This window comes from Emydura macquarii, unplaced genomic scaffold, assembly GCF_026122565.2.
Source record: "Emydura macquarii macquarii isolate MOO-44397 ecotype Brisbane River unplaced genomic scaffold, CSIRO-AGI_Emac_v2 contig_480, whole genome shotgun sequence".
NCBI classification, from domain to species: Eukaryota; Metazoa; Chordata; order Testudines; family Chelidae; genus Emydura; species Emydura macquarii.
The window spans coordinates 9917315-9935525 of NW_027130617.1; the positions used below are offsets into that span (position 1 = coordinate 9917315).

General features: G+C 38.0%; 1 protein-coding gene across 6 annotated transcripts in view; it reads left to right on the plus strand.

The window, feature by feature from the left end:
- EVI5 (ecotropic viral integration site 5) overlaps nt 1-18211 on the plus strand; it is a 111390-nt gene that overhangs the window by 76695 nt on the left and 16484 nt on the right. For all 6 annotated transcript variants that reach the window (XM_067538469.1, XM_067538470.1, XM_067538471.1 and 3 more), the window contains one exon: nt 3797-3892. In XM_067538469.1, the coding sequence (XP_067394570.1) occupies nt 3797-3892 (96 nt within the window). The remainder of the gene's footprint in view (nt 1-3796; nt 3893-18211) is intronic.

The following is an 18211-nucleotide window of genomic DNA, read 5'->3' on the forward strand; positions in this document are numbered from 1 at the left end:
TGCATTCTGTGCATAAGAATGTTTTTCCTAGTTGCCAGTTCTACACATAACATGAAATCTGAAAGATAAACTGGAATCTTTCCTTCCCTTGCATCACCAAAATGAAAGTTCTGCAAGCAAAATTGTGCCCTTAATGAGATGTGTACAGGTGTAACTGATTGGATTTCAGTAAATAATTATGTAGTCCACAAAGGAATAGAATCAGATCATACTGCAGTGCAAACTCAGCCATGACAGAATTAGCAGAAGTGAAAAGCAACAAAAACTCACCTTATTTCCTGAAGTAAGCAGATTTGTTGAATAAAATGCAATGTTTACACAGCCATTTTTTCAAAGCAGAGCCCTCAGTTTAATGTTTCCATATAATGACATGGTTTATTGTTATACACTAGATTGGTATTTTCATTGAATTTAAATATAGAAGATAGGAAAGACTGAGGTCCAGCAATACTCCTGCTATTACATGAAATTACTCTAGAAATTCATTGGCCTGATTCTAATGGATTATTTCTGATCTACAGTGGGAGAAGATAGTAATGTTGCTGGACATTCCTAAAGAAACTGCAGCTGTATCTTCCCACCTTTCAACATATTTATACTCCTTCCATTTTGATGCATCAGTTTTCCAACAAAGGAGGAAAGTAAAAAATCTGAAAATTCTGCTTACTTGTATTAGAAATAGCAGAAAGACTTTAAGGCTGCCATAAAAGGGACAGCCAGCTTTATTTTATTTATTTTATTTTATTTTATTTTTTGGATTCCTTTAAAACTAGGCTAGCAAAATATTAAATCCCAAACAGTCCTGCACTGATGCAGGAAGGGCTAGAATAGCTGACCTCCCTCCTTTTCTGCTCCATAGCTGCTCATTCTGTGGGTAGATAAGTACTGGATATGGATTAGCCATTAGTTTGTAGTGGATACTTTGCAGGTGTTACATAATTAAGTACAGAAATTTCATCTAACTATCAGTATTATGGACAAACTGATGGAAGCTAAAATTCAGTGAACTTCAGGCTCCTTCCTTAACTCATGCCATGAAGAGGTTTGGAAGAAACAGGGATGTGAGCTCAGGACACTGGCCTTTACCTTAATTTCATGGTACTTGTGTATATCATGACTTTAATATTTAATAGCTGTGTCTTAAAAGAAGTTCTCCATGAATGCTTCTCATGTTGACAATTCTTTGAAAAGCAACACTTCTCTCTTCCCCACACCCCAGACTGGTAGGTTTTGATTAAGAGGTGCTACCACACCTCTAATGCTAATTCAGTTTTTTCCACTTAAAGCAGAGATGCAACCACTTGTCTGGTGTAAAATATAGTATATCTTCACCAAATTTGTAGCCAGTATAGATACTTTTTTTAAACTCAAATTGGATTTTTAAAATTGCTGTATTTACATGGTTTTTAAATCAGATTCTTTATTTACATGTTAGTTCTTTACTTCCCATTTTATAGTCTTAAAAGACTATAAAACATCTATCTAGCAACTTATTTTAAGTTTGAATTAGTAATGAACGGCTATGTAAAACCTAAAATTCTACTAAGAAACTTGGCACTTAAAATGCTCATCTGCACTTAAAAAAAAGATAAATCCAAAGCTTTAATATTCTCACTACGAGAACAGAAATTCAAATACAAGATTAATAAGCAAATGGCCATCACTATATATGGAACAGACATCACATACTGAAATATTGTTTCCACAAGTTAAGAGAGCTGCATTTTTTTATCTGGTCTATATTCCTCCATCCAGGTTTGCAGTTTTAAGTCAGAGAGACTTATGCTTCCGAGTCACTTAGGTCCTTTTGAAAATCACAACTTTTGATGCCTAGATATTGAGTTGAGTGTCTAACTTTAGGCTCCTATTTTTGAAAAAATTGGCCTGTGTATAAAAAGACTCTCAACAAAATAGATACCAAGCAAGCAATTTTTGTTTTGAAAGGATTTTATGCCACCAAGAAGTTTTTAATAGCTTTAATGCTGTAAACATTTGTGCACATACTTAACTTTAAACACATGACTGTTTAAGGAAACTTACTTTCCTTAAATTTTCAGAATCAGGGCTGTAATTTTCAATGTTTGTTTTTTCCTATACTAATTTTTGTAAAATTGAAATAAGATGTTACTAGTAGTGTGATTTAATAAATATTTATAATTTAATTCATCATAAAGGTATAATCTAAAGTTGCAATAACAAATTTCAAATTATTCTGACAGTCTCAATCTAATTTAATGAAATTATTTTTTAAAAATTACTTGGTGCTTCACCCTGTATATAGCCTACCATCTATGAGCAAAGGATACATTTTCTGGGGATTTTAACTAAATTAAAGTTAAAATTAATTTTAAAATGAGACCTTCAAAAAATGTCCAATGTCTGACCTTTTTTGGAAACTGCTAACAAATGACTAGCTTATCTTTCAAACTTACAGGTAGTTAAAACTCATTGCCTGCTACCTTCAGATGTAAATGTGAAGACGTTGTCATTCAGCAAAATTAGTAACAGTGAGAAGCCAATATCTTCCTTCATAGTCAGGTTTTCCATGTTCAAAATAGTTGCCATTATACTGTATAATGGAGAAGAAAATGTTTGTGCCTTCAGTAAAGATGGCTGCTACCGTATGAGGGACACAAACCCCTTAGTGAAAGTGCCACTGTTTACCATTGTTCTAATGAGACCGAAACCACAGGCTGCCCACAGGGAGGTGGCCTTCCTCACATGCTGGAACTGTTTAATTGAGAGGAGATAGGTCTGCCATAAACTTTGGCTCAGTTAGGAAGCAGTGGAAGGTGCTCCTCTAGAGAAGCTACGATCTCTAGTGCGGCGAGCTCTCTGGCCTCTGAAGCTTCAATGTACTCCTTTGTTCTTAGGAGCTGTGGCTGGCCATGGAGTAAATGTGGCAATTGACAGGCTACCCTAACCCCAGAATGCAGGCACCATTGAGAGGGAGTTAAGGAATGTAGAGACCTACCCACCCTCTCCCATGCACGCTTGGCTCCTTGACTGCTCACTTCAAACACCTCAATACCCCCTATGGGCCATAAGGAGAGGGGGTGTCCCTGTCCCCTTCATACTCCCTGAAGCCTTCCTACACTTAAATAATGAAATGCTATAACTGAATCTTCATTTAAAAGTGATTAAGGTTGATATCCCCAACACATATCCAAAAAAGCAAGGAAATGCCAAGTTACACTTCCTTGTCAGTTGAAGGCGGAAGGAAGTTCCTTATGATAATGCAGAGCTCTTTCAGTATCCGTGGAAATGTGCTGTATGGACATTAAGGTACAGCTAACAGGTGTCCCATAACATGGTGTTCCTTACTTTTAAGAGGCTGCATTGTAGAGAGATGTCACACTTACATGAAGCTTTTGTTCATAGGCTTATTTTAGTTATATGCTGACTTCCACACACTAATCTTTAACTCTTCAAACTTCCCACAGAGCCCTGCCTGTGTGCCTCAATCCAGTACTAAGGAGACTAATTAAGTCTATGCCATTTAAGCCTTTAGACCATTATTAGTAGTCTCTGCAGAGGATTGATGGCTGGCTGTGTGGGGATAGTTGCTGCTCACCAGAAACTGTGACAACTAACTCTTTTCACCAAGGCCATTGTACTAGCTTCAGATGGTGACATTTTTTCAGTTACTGCCAGTCTAAATCAGATTTCAATCCAATAATCTAGAAGTGAAAAAGCTCTGTCTTAAACCCCTGATTCAATCAGTCTCCTGAAATAAAACTGAATGTGTTACAAGCATGAAGATTTTAAACAAGCTTTCTTTCTTTATAAAAAACAGAAAGAAGAAGGAAAAATTCAAGGGCAGCTCAATAAGTCTGACTCTAAGCAATATATTAGAGAACTGAAAGATCAGATAGCAGAGCTGAATCATGAGGTAAGTGATTTAAAAAAAATGCTGTCATCTTGCTCATTTATCTCTCGTGTTCTAGTATCTTGTAACAGCATATCAGTTCTTGCTGATTATGAGTAACTATTTCAAGTTAAATGTTTGATTTTTGTCTATGGTAATATTTTTCACTTAACATTGTATAAAAGTAACATTCTGATTTATTGGTGAGTTTTGAAGTACACATCAGGAGTCAACAGTTTGTCAAAATCTTTTTGTTAACATTAAAATGACCAAAACTCAAAAATATTATCTTCATTTTCCCCCCTAAATTCTCGTGAGCTTTTAGGGAAGTTGTACAATGAGCAGTGGTTGATCATATGTCGAAATGTTAACTACATTAGCATTAAAATAACTTTAATTCTTCATTTGCTACATTTTTTGAGGTGAAATCAATTAAGTTAAACTGCACTTGTGCTAGCATGTAGCCCATGTGCAGGTTTGTGGTATTTACCGTTGAGAGGAAAGGTTTTTACGTGGAAGTGTTACTGAGATTGCTAAAAAAGGGATGCTTGCTTAATGTCAGTTAACAGATTTCTTTGTTTTAAAAATTGCCACAACCTTGAACCGATGAAATTCCTGACAGACTTCCTTGATATAAAGATTTTAGTAATTTTCTGTTAACTATAAAGATTCTGGAGGATTTTTAAACACAAAAAGCTTATATAACCAGAACTCTGACTGGTATAGTTAATTTATTTGTATCATAACATTATGAAGATATGCCTGTATTTAAACACCGTTCATGGTGTATCTTTTGCTTTTTTAGACTGCTTCTGTACACTTTCCAAATATATGGGTTAGATACAGTTGGTTGAAATCTTAAGGTTGCAGAGCAATGCAACCTTTTCAGTCATTTTGCCTTTCCTGTTCTAGTGTTCTGTTAAATAATTACACCACTCACTTACCATGATGCAGTTAGTGTTTTCATAACATGTACAAACTACTTTAGTAAACACAATCTTAAAAGGCTCAACCTTTTTAGGACCCATCCCTTGAGGATTATAATATAGCAGAGAATCTTGCACTGCTGTCTGTACTGTAGATAAAGAACTTCAGTCTCTAGGGCCATCAATCCAGCACCTTTAGCAAGCACTAAACTCACTTAAAAATAAATTTAAAATCAATATCCTACCATCTTGCAGTAAAGAATTTTATTATGTTTAAATGGATATAGTCAACTTGTTTATGCCCCCGGCCTTCTTTAAGGGAAGGTAAATTATTTTCAGAATACTGGAACGTGTATTTTGCAAAAACTTTAAGAGTAACTAAGGAGTAGTGTCTGACTAGTTAAACTTGTAACTGAGACTGAACAGAGTTCAGAGAAAATGGAAGAAGGTCAAAAGAAGTCAGTGAATTTCAGCCCAGCCTTTTTTGGAAAAACAATGTTTGCCGAAGTTAACTTTTCTTCTGCTCTGTCAGATACCGTGCAAAAACTGAATAGCTAAGCAAAAATTTTTGACAATACTACTCCAGAGTGTAGCAAACTACATTAGATGAAACTCTGTTAATGCACGCTAGGGAACTTTTAGTATGCACCCACAGGGTCCACATGGACCAGTTAGTGTGCAACATGCTAGTGCGCACTAGAACTTGCACTCCTCTGGTGCAGACTAATAAATCATTTAGACAGACCCTAAATCATCTTTGAAATGATTTTGTAAGAGTTAATACTAATACCTTTTTTGATTAATCTATAATCTTTTTCCTTGCATGTATGTTCTTTCAGGAAAAATCTTAATACAAGAATATCTTGACAAAATGATGAAGCACAAATATCCTGGTGTAGGTCCTCAGTATTTAATCTTTCCTCTTTAGCATTAATGTATTTTAGCAGATACCTATAAAACTATAGACCAATCCTAATAAAATTCTGTAGTGAAAGAATGTCCTCTTTCTTTGTGGCCCAACAATGGCCACAAACTTTGTCCTTTAGTTAACTGATCTTTGAGTCTACTTCTCCAAAAGTTTATAGAAACGTTAAGACTAAACCTGCAAATTCATCTTCCTGAAGATAGGGCACTGTTGTACATAATATGCTGACCACAGCCAGTCAACTGGCTCAGATGTAAAACACATTCATTGGGGATTAAGGAGAATTCATGGAAACTATATGAAGTTACTCCTTGTTATGCAGCTATCACACACTAAATTTAAATTAGGCACCTAAATTTAGAGATGGCTGGAAAACAGAAGTCCCTTCCCATGAAAAATTACTTATTTAAAAAAAAAAAAAAAAGTTTTGTCCTGATGGAAAATCTAAATTTTTTGGCAAAACTGAAATTTTCTCAGAAAACTTTGGCTTTGTAAAAAGGGCGTTTTTATTGTAAAGTGATTTCAGCAACATTTTCAGCCAGCTGTACATGAATGCAAATGCTGTTTTATTTATCTGATAGAAAAACTCACATTAAGGACCAGATCCTCCACTGGAGTGAAGTGATATAAGTTCACTAAAGTCAATGAATTTATGCCAGTTTATATCAACTGAAGCTATGTTTAGATTGGACACCAAGGGAGTATGGGCATGAACAGAAGTATTTGTTGCTGTGTAGGAGGAAAAGAAGCTAAGCTAACACAAGTATCTATATGGACATGTTTGCATCAAATTTTCTAGGAAAAAACTTATTTTAAGCAGAAATATTTGGACTGAAACACAGCGGTTCAGTAGATCAGTTCATGGAATAAATCTTATTTTAAACTGAAGTTTATGTATCTAAATATTAGTCCTAGAAGTTCTGAGAGATTTAGATCTGTCCTAGGATAGTGCATTTGTATTAAAAATTGATAATCTCCCATGACAATTAACTTTAGAGGCTTAGCCCCTCCCTCCCATTGGACTAATTGTGATTAGACAGGTGCTTAAATACCTTGCTGAATTGGGGTGTTGGGGCCTAACAAGTTTTTTCATTTTACCACCATATTTTAACTGCTTTTTCTTACACACAGTAGAATCCTTTTGATTGGAGACTGACTTGGGTTACCACCTTAGCACCAGTGTTTCAGCTACTTCTGTAGCCTAACTTCTTCCTTCTGTATAAACCCTGGAACTGAATCATAGTTCCAGCTTGTTTGTTCTGTGCCAGAGCAAACACCTTCTCTCCGCAGCTTGGCTTTATGGAGGGATTAGTTCACAGACCCTTTGGTACTGGTAACAGCCTGTCTTCCTCTTCTGTTCCTCTCCTTGACCCATTGGTACTTTGGATCTACATTGTGACTTCAGGTCTTGTGCCCCGAATAACACAAGTTTTACCCCAAATGGTGGAAAGCCTGAACTCTCCTTGTTGGAGGTCTTGGCTGACCAGGGTAGGTCTCTGTGGAACTGAGTGGAGGTGCTAAAGCAGACTCCTCACTGCACATTGCCTTCAACATTGATGACCAGTCACAGGACAGAATGAAACAATGGTCCAGAAGTACCAGTGTCTGCATTGGACATAGTCATACTCCCCACGGGCCCTCTTTCTGTCTCTGGCTAAAGGGGATCCACCCTACCTCTGCGAGCCTCCCAGGCTGTTGAAGTCTCCAACCCCACCCTCTCTTATAGTCATTCGCCTCCAGCCACATGGCACTCAACACTGGAAATAGCTGGCACTCTGGGAGCTGCTTTTACGGTGTGCTAGTCCACCCATAAACTTGTGTTCCTAAATGAGATGAGGTGCATGGGTAGTTATATTAGTCACTAAACTGTTCCTTATAATTACTGCGGGGATTATGCTTGGAGAGAGCCCACCACCATAGTTCTACTGACTAGCCAGCTGCCTTTTCCTCCTCCCGCTGCAGGGGTTCCTGGAAGTTCCCTTGGGATTTGCCTTGGTCTTCGTTAGGGTCGCCTCTTAGTAAAATAAGGCTTCTAATAGAGCTTTAAAAAACCTCTAAGAGCCTCCACCAAGGGAAGTAGCAACTCTGCTTCCTCCCAGAGTGATTCAGATGCAGGATAAGTTTATCAATATCCTTAGTGTTGAACATTCTGGATTCTGAAAGGGGGTGAGGTTTTGCCAGGGTAAGACGGGGGAAAACCAAGGGATCTGCTTCCCCTGTTAATATATCCCAAGGGAAATATGTTCAGCAAGATATAGCTTATGTTTATTGTGCTGTATTCCTTGGAGGAGGTAGTGGATGCAGAGTGCATCAGTATATAGAACAATCCATCCCTAAGGTTTATGCTTCCCTTTTTCTTCTCCTGAAGGAAAAGAAGGAAAAGTTTGATGCTTTCTCTAAGAGGACTCAGATACCATCCTTTTTAAGAAAGAAAAAGTCCCCTCTCTCCCCACAGAGGGCATTATTCCCTTAAACACCCTCTGGATAAAATGTAACTCCTTGAAATACTGTGGTGCTATGTCCTCTGTTTCCATCTTCAAACCCTTTTTGTCCTGGCTTAAAGCCATTCATTAGCAAACATAGTAGTTGTACAGATGTAAGAGCCTCACTAAGGCCAGGTCTACACTACCACTTACTTAGCTTCTCCTGCCAACATAGCTACTGCCTCTCACGGGGTGGATTTATTATGCCGATGGGAGAGCTCTCTCCCATCAGCATAGAGCGCCTTCACCTTACATGGTGCAGCTGCATTAGTGTAGTGCTTCTAATGTAGACTAGCCTTAGGTAAAGCTTCTGTTGGGTCCAGCCATGACCAGAATTGGTAGAGATGCTTCTCAGGGTTTGGGGTGCCCTCTTGCTATCTTACTCTTACCAAGACAGATGGTTTTCAACAGAAGACATGAAAAACATCTGCTGCCTGAGTTGAGCCATCAGGAATGCCTTCAGATGCTGTTCTCTTGACCTCATCTTCCTTCCTAGTGATCAGATCACAGGAAAGCAGAGGCTTACATCAACAGACAGATGGGACCTGAGGCTCTTCTCCATAGGAGTCAGCCTCCAGAATCCTCCTTAGGGCAGAGAAGAAACAACTTTACATTACAGCATTCTGTCAAGGGCAAGCTCAGCACATAAGCCCAACAATTATAACCTTTCCTTAGAGAAATGGGAACTGAACAGTAGGGTTCTCCACCCAATGTTCCCAAATGTGGTGCTCCCTAAATTGTCTTATTTGCCTTCTGCAAGAACAAAAGCCTTGAATCTTTTAGTTCCAGGAACTGGAAGAAACAGGCCTGAAGGACACATGCCTTCTCATTCAGCTACTCTGATGTATGAAGTATTCCTTGCCTTCTCTCCTGTCTCTTGCCAGAATCACCAAGAAGATCAGATTGGGCAGGGCTGGGATGATCCTGATTTCCTCCTAAGAAGTCTCCAGCCCTGGTTCCCTTGACTCCAAGAGATCTCACCTTCTTGGCAACTACTTTTCTCAGAAGAAATCCTGATGCAAGGCTCAGTGAAATGGCGAGATCCAGCTAAAGGCTTGCAACCTGACAGTATAACTCCAAAAGTTTGGATATTCTGATGCCATCATGGACCTCTTCCTTTAGCCAGAAAAGACTCACCTCAAGTTCATTATTGGATCTGTAAGGTTGCCTGGTCCTGGGAACCTGGCATAATGTGAGCACCAAATCGTATCTCAAATTTTCCTTTGCTAGATTTATCAAAGGACTGAGCCTCTACCCCTTGATTCAAAATTGCTGCCCTGCAAGCTCTTAGAGTGTCATCTGAGAGGCTGTGTCCGGTATCTTTTGCTTGCATCACCAGATTCCTGAAGGCAGTTACCAAACTTTATCATCCTGTTTAGATACCTGTTGGCAACTGGAGGCTTAACTTTGTCTTGGAGCACCTTAAGAACCAAACCTTTGAACTAATGGCTACTATCTTTTTTCATTTTCATCAGTCTTGCCTTTTTGACTGCTAGATGAGTTATTGAACTTACTGCCTTGTCCATTAAAAAGCCCTTCCTCCAGTTTTTTCCCAGAGAGATTCAGAATTACTACTTAAAATGGTTTTGCCCTGTCCTGTTAATCAGAGCGCCATTCCTTCTTTGTTTTGTCTTAAATCACCTCATCCTCAAGAGATCACAGGTGGCACTGTCTAGATAGCTGCAGAGCCATCAAATCTAGCATGACTAGGTCACATGCTTTAGGAAATCATGTGCTTTTTTTGTTGCTTATGGTCGTAAAAAGGCTTCAAAACTTCCATGGAGATCATCTCCAGAAGGTTCAGGTATGCTGCTGTAAATGCTTACCAGAGGCTGGAAAACCTTCTCCAAGTCTGAGTTCTCACAACTAAATCGATCTATCTCTTGGGCAGAAATATAGCCTCCAACAAAGATCTGCAAAGCATCCAGCTGACAATCTCTACCTTCCCCAAACATTACCTGGTTGCTGTGAAATCTTGAAATGCTGTATCTTCAAATGCAAACCCTACCTGAATCCTTATTTCCCTCTGCTCTTCCTCCACCCTCTTTTTTAGGAGGAATATTTTGCTTCTTCCAAATGGTCACTCTAGACCAGAGGAGTCTACAGCATATGAGAATGGATAATTTGAAATTATTGCATGTAAATCATCTTGTGACTGAGGAATTCTTTGGTCTGGGTTTAATTCTCTCTCTGTGTGGTTCTTTTAACTGTTAATTTTCTAGAACTCTAAACGTAAGTTTCTTGACTGAGGTTGTGGTGCAGTTCCAAGGCTTTAGGGATGCCAAGTTTCAGTTGCTTTTGTTACCTATGTGGGTATACTAACCAAAAGTTCATCAGTGATCACTGGTCTAGAGACTGAAAAGATTTATTTGCAGTAAATTCAAATTCTGTCCTCCCCTGTTGCTGGGTAAAACACCCCCACATTCAGGAAACTGCCAGCATACATAGGAAATGCACACACATTGCTGTTAAATGTGTGAGGTAAATAAACTGAAAAAAGTTTACACCTCTTTCTCTAATCTTTCAAATACAGTAAAAGTTAGATATAAAAAATTTAGACAAGTGATTTTTTTATAAGCTGCTGATCTCCCTGTTTCCTCATATAGCCAGCCAATAGTCTTCATCTTGTACACTGAAATAAGTTGGCGGCTTCTGTTGAAGTTTTCAACATTATAGGAAGGTAGAGGACAAGAGACCAGAAGTACAAGAGCACTATAGACAAACTTAGTATTATGGATCTCTTCTTTATGCCTAGCTCTCCATCAGAAAACCATATATGTGGCGATTTTCTGTTCAGCACCGACTCAGTAGTTGAAAATATCCAATATTGTTAATTATAATAAAAATGTTGAATATATGTTCAAATCACCTTAAATTCTTCACAATTAAAATTTTACTGCAAAAACGGAGTTCACTTGTATACAAATCATTCACCAATTTAACATAAGCAGCTTCCTTCGTTGTTAATTTTACTTTCTTTCCAGTAAAAGTATGTTGTCAAGCATTAACTCTATTGTGCATCAGACAACTACCCCTTCAAACTCCAACACAGACAATCATATTCTGTACTTCAACGGTCTTCTAGATAACCAATGCAGCTGCAGGAATGCACTCTGGATAGTAGAAAGAAAGTCCAAAGCAAAGACTCCAGGGCTTCCACTCTTAAAAATATTTTAAAATTGCTTGAAACACTGATACTCTGAAAAATACTGTCACCTGAATTTACAATATCAGGTGACAATGGGGTACTTCCATCCTTCGTGATTAAGTCACTTTGTTGGTCACCCAATTTTATAAATTTTCATCTTAAAGATTTGAAGGTTTGGACTGTTTAAAAAATCTGCTGGCATTTTGGATGTTGTCACTAATTCAGACAGGAAGGCTGAACCGAGCTTCCTTCAGAGCTGTTAGTATCCTCTTGGTTTAGCTATTAGACATCTCTGGCAATAGGCATTACATTGGTGAACATTCTCCTTCTCTTGGTCCAAGCCTCTCCTCCCTGCAAAAAGCTTCCATTTTCTTCCTATCCTCAGATCTACCTCTACAGAAATTTCAACTTCTTCTATTTTAGAGAGTGACAAATTAAGCCTAGGTCTGTTGTGCACTGGCATAACACTACTATGCTGCAATGTACAAAAGAAGCTTTTGTTACCCTGTCAGTAGTGGAAAGGAAATGCACAGGCCTGACTCCTCTTTCCTGCCTTCCAGAAGAAATGACATGACAAGCAATGTGCTTTTGAGCTGCAGCAACACACATCAGATGTTAGGTTCTTCTTCTGTTAGTGTATTTTAAAGGGCACTAATATCCTAATAATGAAAGGCCTCTACTCTCTTAAAATTGATTTCAAGATTAATCCCACCCCCCTAAATGGAGGGGATTAAAGAGCCACCCAGACAGAGCTCTGTTTATGTAATTGTGAGGTTACATAGGGAATGGGTATCAGGTAAATTACATGGGCATTTGGAGCTACACTTTGACTCAGTAGCAGCCATAAGATTGTTGTGGGCTGAAACTAAGAATAGGGTGTGCAAATGCAACTTTTGCTAATATTTTCACAATTTAAGAGAAAATCCTGATATCAGCAACTGTTGCCTCCTTTGGTACACAGTAGCACTTGAGCAGATCACTTGTTAGCCCAATCTTTTCATGCAAAATGGCTTATCATAAATTTGAGCTAACTTAGTAAAGTTGAGGGCTTAAGAAAAATCAGCAGAGTAAATATCTAGAGCTGGATGCTCTCATTCAGTCCAGCATAAAATTACACAACTTTGACCAGTGTTTAATGGTTCCTGGTGCCTCTTGTTCACTCTTAATTCAAACTGAATGGAATTAAATGATTTATAAACTACCTAAATCCTGGGGGTATTTTATGCACTACCTCTGTATACTTAGTCACTTGTATGTATTACACAGCAGCTGTCTGCTTCCTGTTGGATGTTGCAAGGTTTAAATGTGTTACCTAGATTACAGGAGTGGTACGAAAGATTAGCATTGACATACTTGCCCGCAAACTACACTGACAGACCACAAGATACCTTTGGAGACAGAAGCAAGGTTTAAGAATAGTGGTTTAGAATCTTACAGGTTTTGTGATTTAGGACTGAACTGCTTAAAACTTTGTGAAATTGTTGTTGGTATAAATTCCTTGTGTAGTACTGCTAGCTAATGCAGTGGTGCAAATACTTTATTTTGCTCTTTTAATTAAAGAAGTTGTACGCAGTAGAAAATGCCAGCTTTTGTGTATACTAATGCAGTATCTTAAATGGACCAATTAGTTTTATTCTTAGGGCTATTTCAAACTGAGGCAGATTCTGCCTGGCCTTTATGTAGGTTCACATGGGGGAGTCAGGCAGACTTGCTGTCCCTACTCCTTTAAGGGTGCACTCCAGAGAAAGCATGACCATGGCCCTGCATCTGCACTGACTCCCAAAGTTGGCTGGCTGCATGGGGGTAGTAAACTGTACTATATAAAGGGATGTAGCTGCATGCATGCTGTGTCAGCATGCCCAGGAGCTCTGCATTTCCCCCAGTGTATCTTCTACAATGTATGAATGAGCTATAAGCTTTTTAGAATGTTATGCAAAATCACAAGTATTTAGATGCTTACGCAGTAAGAATAATGGGGACACTGGTCTTTTAACTTACTGGAGATAAATCCTTGTTCTTAAATTTGAATGCATCATTCTTGGAAATGTAGAAGTTACAGGGATTTTCTGTCCTGGGAGTTCCCAAGGAAAACATAATTATTAGCAAATTGAGAATTCAACACTACTTATAGCAAAGTTTAATAAACCCCAAATAAGATACGAGAGAGGGTGAAGAAAGGTAAATAGTTTTGAAACACAATGGTTTGTTTCTTGATGACCTCTTTTCTGTTTCTCAGACTAGTTATTGAGTAGGCATTCTCTGCAAATAGCATGACTGCAGTTGTGGTCCCCAAGAATGGAGGATTACTTACTACCTCACTTTATCTAGCCATCACCCCATCATTGTTACAAGACCCAAAGTGAATCACTTTTCATCCAAGGAATTTTTATGGCACCAACTGGAAGACACCCCATTCCCTGCCCACCCCCTCCACCGTCCAAAAAAAGCCAACCAGTATTGGGAGAGGAAGTAAGGGTGAGAGCTGTGTTTTCTAGTTCTCCAAAGTCCTCAACACATGCTCTCTGAGTTCTCATAAAAATGGAAGTCCTGCTGTCTGTGCCATTCTGTTCTAAATTGTTAAAAATGTGTGTTCATTAGCAACATATTTATGTACAGAACCATGGGAAAAGAGTAACATGAAGACAAGCCTATGAAGGGGAACAAAGCTCAGGCTATTAGTCTGTCCAATAATAAAGCAAACATTCCAAACTTTCATCTATGCTAGTTCTTTCAGTGGAAATGAAAGAACATAGGACAGGAAAATATTTAGAAGTGAGTGTGAAATCAAGCACTTTTCTCATTGGCAGAAACAAAACATGCCATTTTAATTTTAAAAAGTCTCTCACTGAATGATAAGCTCGAGTGGAAGATTTTTTTTCATTATAAAAAAGCTTTCAGGAAAAAGGTGCAACAGTTAGAACATTGTTCCCCTAATCAGAGTTGAAAAGGTTTTTAGTGAGTTAGAAAATAACTTGGTGAAATGATTTTAGAAGGAGACTTCCGAATTGTACCCTAAATCCTAGTCAATGAAGCAGATGGGGATATAATGAAAATGAGAAATATGTTTTGTTTAACTATCTGAAAAACATAGGATTATTGCTTTTGGAGAACTAGTGACCCCTCAGTTCATTACTTTTTCTCCTCCCCCCTATGTTCAGTTCATCCTAAAATTGATCTGATATTATATTCTAAGAACCTAATGCAGCCAGTAACATTCTGATATAGGTATTATCTCTTGTTCAGATCATGTGCCTGTTGATCTAACACTTTTAAGATTGTCTTAATGAAAACAGACAAAAGTTGGAGATTAAATACCATGCTTTTAAAAGATTCTGCTTGTGCAAATAAAATTCAAGACACTAAGTAATTACTTTGGGGATAAATAATGCATAAGATATGACCAAAGGAGTAATCTGGGATGTGGGTAAAACTGTGGATAAGGGGACATCTTGTAACTTTAGTTTCAGGAATGGAAACCTGGAGAGCTAATCAAGGAAGTAATGAAGGAAAATTAAACTAAACATCACTGTAAAAGATTAAAGAAACGACTATATATTGGTGCAGTACACAGATGATGAAACTTAATGGCCTCAAGAGATTAGACTAGATCTAATAGTTCTTTCTGGCCTTAAACTCTATGAATCTATATAGTTAGTGCTAGAAGTAAACTGCATATACTTCTCATTGTTATGCCAAATATTATGAAAGGAAATAAACTAAAAACCTATCACAAATTATTGAGAATAGGTGGGAAGTGCTTGGGTGCTCAGCACTCAGAAAATCAGGCCTCACTTATTTAGGTGCCTAAACATGGATATGGATGCCCATGCAGACTAGTTTTGGAAAATCTTAATCTCTGTTCTTATGCAACTATAATGCTTTGCCAGAATGTCAGTACAAGAAACAGTATTAGCATTACTCCCCTCTTAGTGAGCAGTTGTGTTCCTCACCTCTGCTTTGTTTGATTGCCAGGCTGCCTTCAAATATAAATTCAATGTCTATTGGAATCAAATATTCTCTTACCTGACTAGGCAGAGAGAGGTTTAAAAATTTTCTCCCCTTGACTTGGATTCCTTTAGAACTGGTTATTGTGTTTTTATGAAGTTTAAAGTATTTTCTGCCTTGAAAAGTGGGATCTAGCAACTCCAGCCTACTAGAAATAAAGTTTCAGTTTGTGCCACACATAGACTACAGCTACACTGACGGCGGCAAAGTTGCCGCGGTCAGTGAAGACCCGCTCAGTCAATCCAGAAATCGACGTACTAAGACCACCTTCGCAAGTGGCACGGTGCAGCACAGTGAAGACTGCGCACAGAAGAGGAGCCCAGAAGTAGACATGAGTTATGCACGTTTTTTGCATAGCTTGCATAATTCCCGTCGACTGCCGCCAAATCCCAGAGGTAAGTGTAGACAGGGTCCTAGAGTATTATTTGCCTTATATTTCTTGGCTTGTAGACAGATCAAGCAATGCAGGCAATTGTTTTTGGGATGGTGTTGGATTTAACAATGGCATTTAGATACCTTGGAAATAAAAGCCCAAAACATTGGCTTCATGGCCTGAATAGGGAGTATAATAAATCTAAAAGGTTATCCCATATGTTCAGTCTACATACAGCTGTACATGAATGTCAGCATAGATGATTGGTCTCACTTATTGAATCTCCTTTCCCATTGAAGATGGCTGTGTTGGGCGTACTATTTGCCTTGCATGTTATACAAGGTTTGTTTAGTGTAATTTTGGGCACCCTGGGATGTGTGCAGTAGATGTACACTGTCAGCCTTCCATGTGTGTCTCCTGGCAGTTCTTGTTTCCTTACTGCAGTTGTCATAAGATCATCAGCTCCTCACTAAGCATAGTAATGCAGATCCAGTTCTTGTTTTCTGTAAGCTGTAAATTTGCACCCATTAATATAGTATCTAAATTTAGACAGTTACAATTTTTGTATTACCTCTGAAGATTCCAATTAATGTTTCTAAACAAAACCTAATAAAATTTGTTTGCATTAAGTATTCACCTTCTAAATCTAATTTAATGTTCATTGTTTGAATTTTTGTTTACTATAGATGAATGCTTTCAAAATAAGTGGCTGGGTTTAAATGTTTTTCTGCTTGATAACAAACGCTGTCACTAAAAGGAAATATGTTAGCCCTCAGATTTACAAAGAGTAAGCATTTCAACTTGTGGTTGAAGTTTATAGTGCAATAAATCATGTGCTTTTCTAGTACTATATCTTGCAAACACAGTTGGACAAGACACCATCAGATTTGCCCTCCCACAAGCAGAACTCTTGCAAGGATGCTGGCCAGCTAAAAATGCTGTTGCTTTAGTAGTACATGTCAAAGATAGAGCCTCTATGCTGGCGGAGTCTGATTTAAGTGGTTGTGGTCAGTCTGAGGAACCTGTGATGTGATAAGATAGTGTTCGTGAGGTCATGTGGTTTGCAAGCACCCAATCTAACACAGCAGCTTTGTCGTGTGTGTGTGTAATTATGCATTTAAAAAGTTTTGTTCTTTGGTAACTGTGCCCTTTAGTTTTATGTCCTTGAGAATCAGGGACATTTTACAAACTAGATAATTATTAGGACTGTTACCAAAGTGGAAGGTGTAAATGGAGTTTAATGCCATTCTCAAAACAATAAGCCAAAGATGGAGAAGCAGCATTATATTGTTCTGTCTCGAACTCTGTTCCTCTGCCCTTACTGAAATCATGTATTTTTCGGCTGGGACTTTTAGTATCTTGTCTTCTTTTGACATAACCAAATAATTGAGACAAAAACATTACTGCAGAAAGTTAGTGATCTTATGTTGTCCACATGGTCATTGATCTTATGCTGTCCCCATCATCTTACGATCTTTATGAAAGTTAGTGATCTTAGTTGTCCACATCATCATTAACACAAATTGGCATCCAAAGTACACTCAACAGAAAAACTAAGATTAATTCTGTGATAATCAGGGCTCTGTACTGCATAATTCTGGCCGCAGAATCTGCCTCAAAATCATGCTCCTGAATCTAATTTTTCTTTACAAGAAATACTTTCCATTCCTCATGGTTGAAGGAAAACTTTACAAATGTGGGCAGTATAAACTCATGCAATGTGCTCTTCCTTGATCTGCAGATAGCATAAAACAATATCCTGGAGAAGTATGACCTGCCCTGTTCATCTCAATGTGACTGACATGTAAAGATGTCAGGTTAGTTACTAACATTAACTATTCCACTGCTGGCAATTTCAGATTGGGTTTAATAATAAAACACAAATTAAAAAAAAAAAAAAGCAAAAAAAAAAAAAAAAAAAAAAAGCCCAAAAAGAAGCCGCCATTTTTTAACTTTGAAATGAAGCTGCCACAGAATTTTCTATCTACCGTGTCTGAGAGCTGGAGGAATCTAGGTTCAGCTTGTAGGGGAATACACCAGTCCTTGAGTATTGTAGCTTTGATGAGTCCTTGAGAATTGTAGCTTTGATGGTCCCAAAATTATTTTGTGCAAATTGCAGTTCTCTTCTGCATCCTCGACACGATGTTCATATAGAAAAGATACAGTTCTGTTTATATAATGCAAAAAAAAGTAATGTGAAAAAAAAGTCCTTCAAATTGGATTCTCATCAATTTAACATGGAGCTATTTACTGAATGAGTAAGGAAAAGTGCTGAGGAATTGTCATTATGTTGTAGAATATTTTCTGATGAACCTTTTTTGGTGCACACATTGCCTTTTGAACATTTCATCTTGCTCCATTTAACACCAGTTGTTTCCTCATAAGATGCCTCTAAAGCTAATATAAGGATGGCTATAGCTTTAAGTACAAAGTCACGCTTTCTTAAACCTTTATCCACTGAGATTAACTGTCATTTTTGGGAG